Consider the following 1109-nt stretch of genomic DNA (forward strand, 5'->3'; position numbering starts at 1 on the left):
GTCCCAAGGTATTCCAAATAATGATCACACAAAACTAAACTTTGATATCTGTCTAACACCAGTGTGAATAAGGTACAGAACTAGGAATAAAAAGTATGACTGTCCCTTTAATCCATAAGGAACAAAGCATCATACATATAACTCTACAAAAGTTTTTTGATCATCTATTATTTGTTGCATTACAGGCTAATTTTATAAACAAAACCTCTCGGACCAGTTCAATCCAGCTTCGCGAACGAACGGCTGAAGTCGGCGGCGGCGCTCGAGAAGCGACGTGTCAAGGCAGCCATGGCTAGCAAAACCTACACTATCGGTAGTATATTATCCATTTTGGCAATTATTGTTGCCTATTTCTATAAATGTAACCTAGATGAGCAACTAAAAGAACACTTGGACAATGTTCTGAAAAGCCTTCTAAAAGTAGAGAAGAAATTCCAGATTACACCAAAGACGAAGGTAGCGTTAGGCCTAGGCTCATGCACAGACGCTTTCCAAGACGGTATAGAGTTATTGAAGCGCTCGGGGATAGAACCCCCTACAGAGACCAACCACCACAGCTACATATCTTCCAAGGAAGGCCTAGCTCAGACGTTTGCTTATTTCTTTCAGTATGGAGCAGCGGCAGAGTGAGTCACATGTACATTTATTTTGAGTCCTCACCTGTTCATATACTATTAATCTTGCTTGGTGGGCAGCTCCACAACAAGAAGCTGCAGTAACCTGTGTTACAGTAGTACTGTGCCAATCAATGACTACAATATCACCATCACCATGTAATTCCTCCATGGTATCACAGTGGTGTAATCTAGGAGTCTTGATGTGGGGGGAGGGGGGTTTTGGCAAAGCTGAAGTGGGGTGCTCGATTAATTGAGGGGGTACTAACTTGCAAAATAAGGTGATTTTAGGTGCTTTTTAACAACTTGACTGATTTTTTGGGGGGGTGGGGGTGCCTGGGGTGCAAGTGATTTGTGGAGTGGAGTACACCCCCACCGCACCCCTTAGATATGCCACTGACTGTACAGTAGGCCTCCTGATTTTCCACAGAGTACCATACCAAGCACAATGCACAACTTTTTTCTAGATGGTAAACCTGTCTCTTATCCACATCT

General features: G+C 43.2%; 1 protein-coding gene across 1 annotated transcript in view; it reads left to right on the forward strand.

The window, feature by feature from the left end:
- The first annotated feature begins 219 nt into the window (after window positions 1-219).
- LOC117107426 (ADP-dependent glucokinase-like) overlaps window positions 220-1109 on the forward strand; it is a 10414-nt gene continuing 9524 nt past the window's right edge. Inside the window, exon 1 of the mRNA XM_033249110.1 lies at window positions 220-626. Within this exon, the coding sequence (XP_033105001.1) occupies window positions 289-626 (338 nt within the window). The 5' untranslated portion in view covers window positions 220-288. The remainder of the gene's footprint in view (window positions 627-1109) is intronic.

Source organism: Anneissia japonica, unplaced genomic scaffold, assembly GCF_011630105.1.
Source record: "Anneissia japonica isolate Jap-2015-1 unplaced genomic scaffold, ASM1163010v1 scaffold9668_len1562885_cov226, whole genome shotgun sequence".
Taxonomy (NCBI): Eukaryota; Metazoa; Echinodermata; class Crinoidea; order Comatulida; family Comatulidae; genus Anneissia; species Anneissia japonica.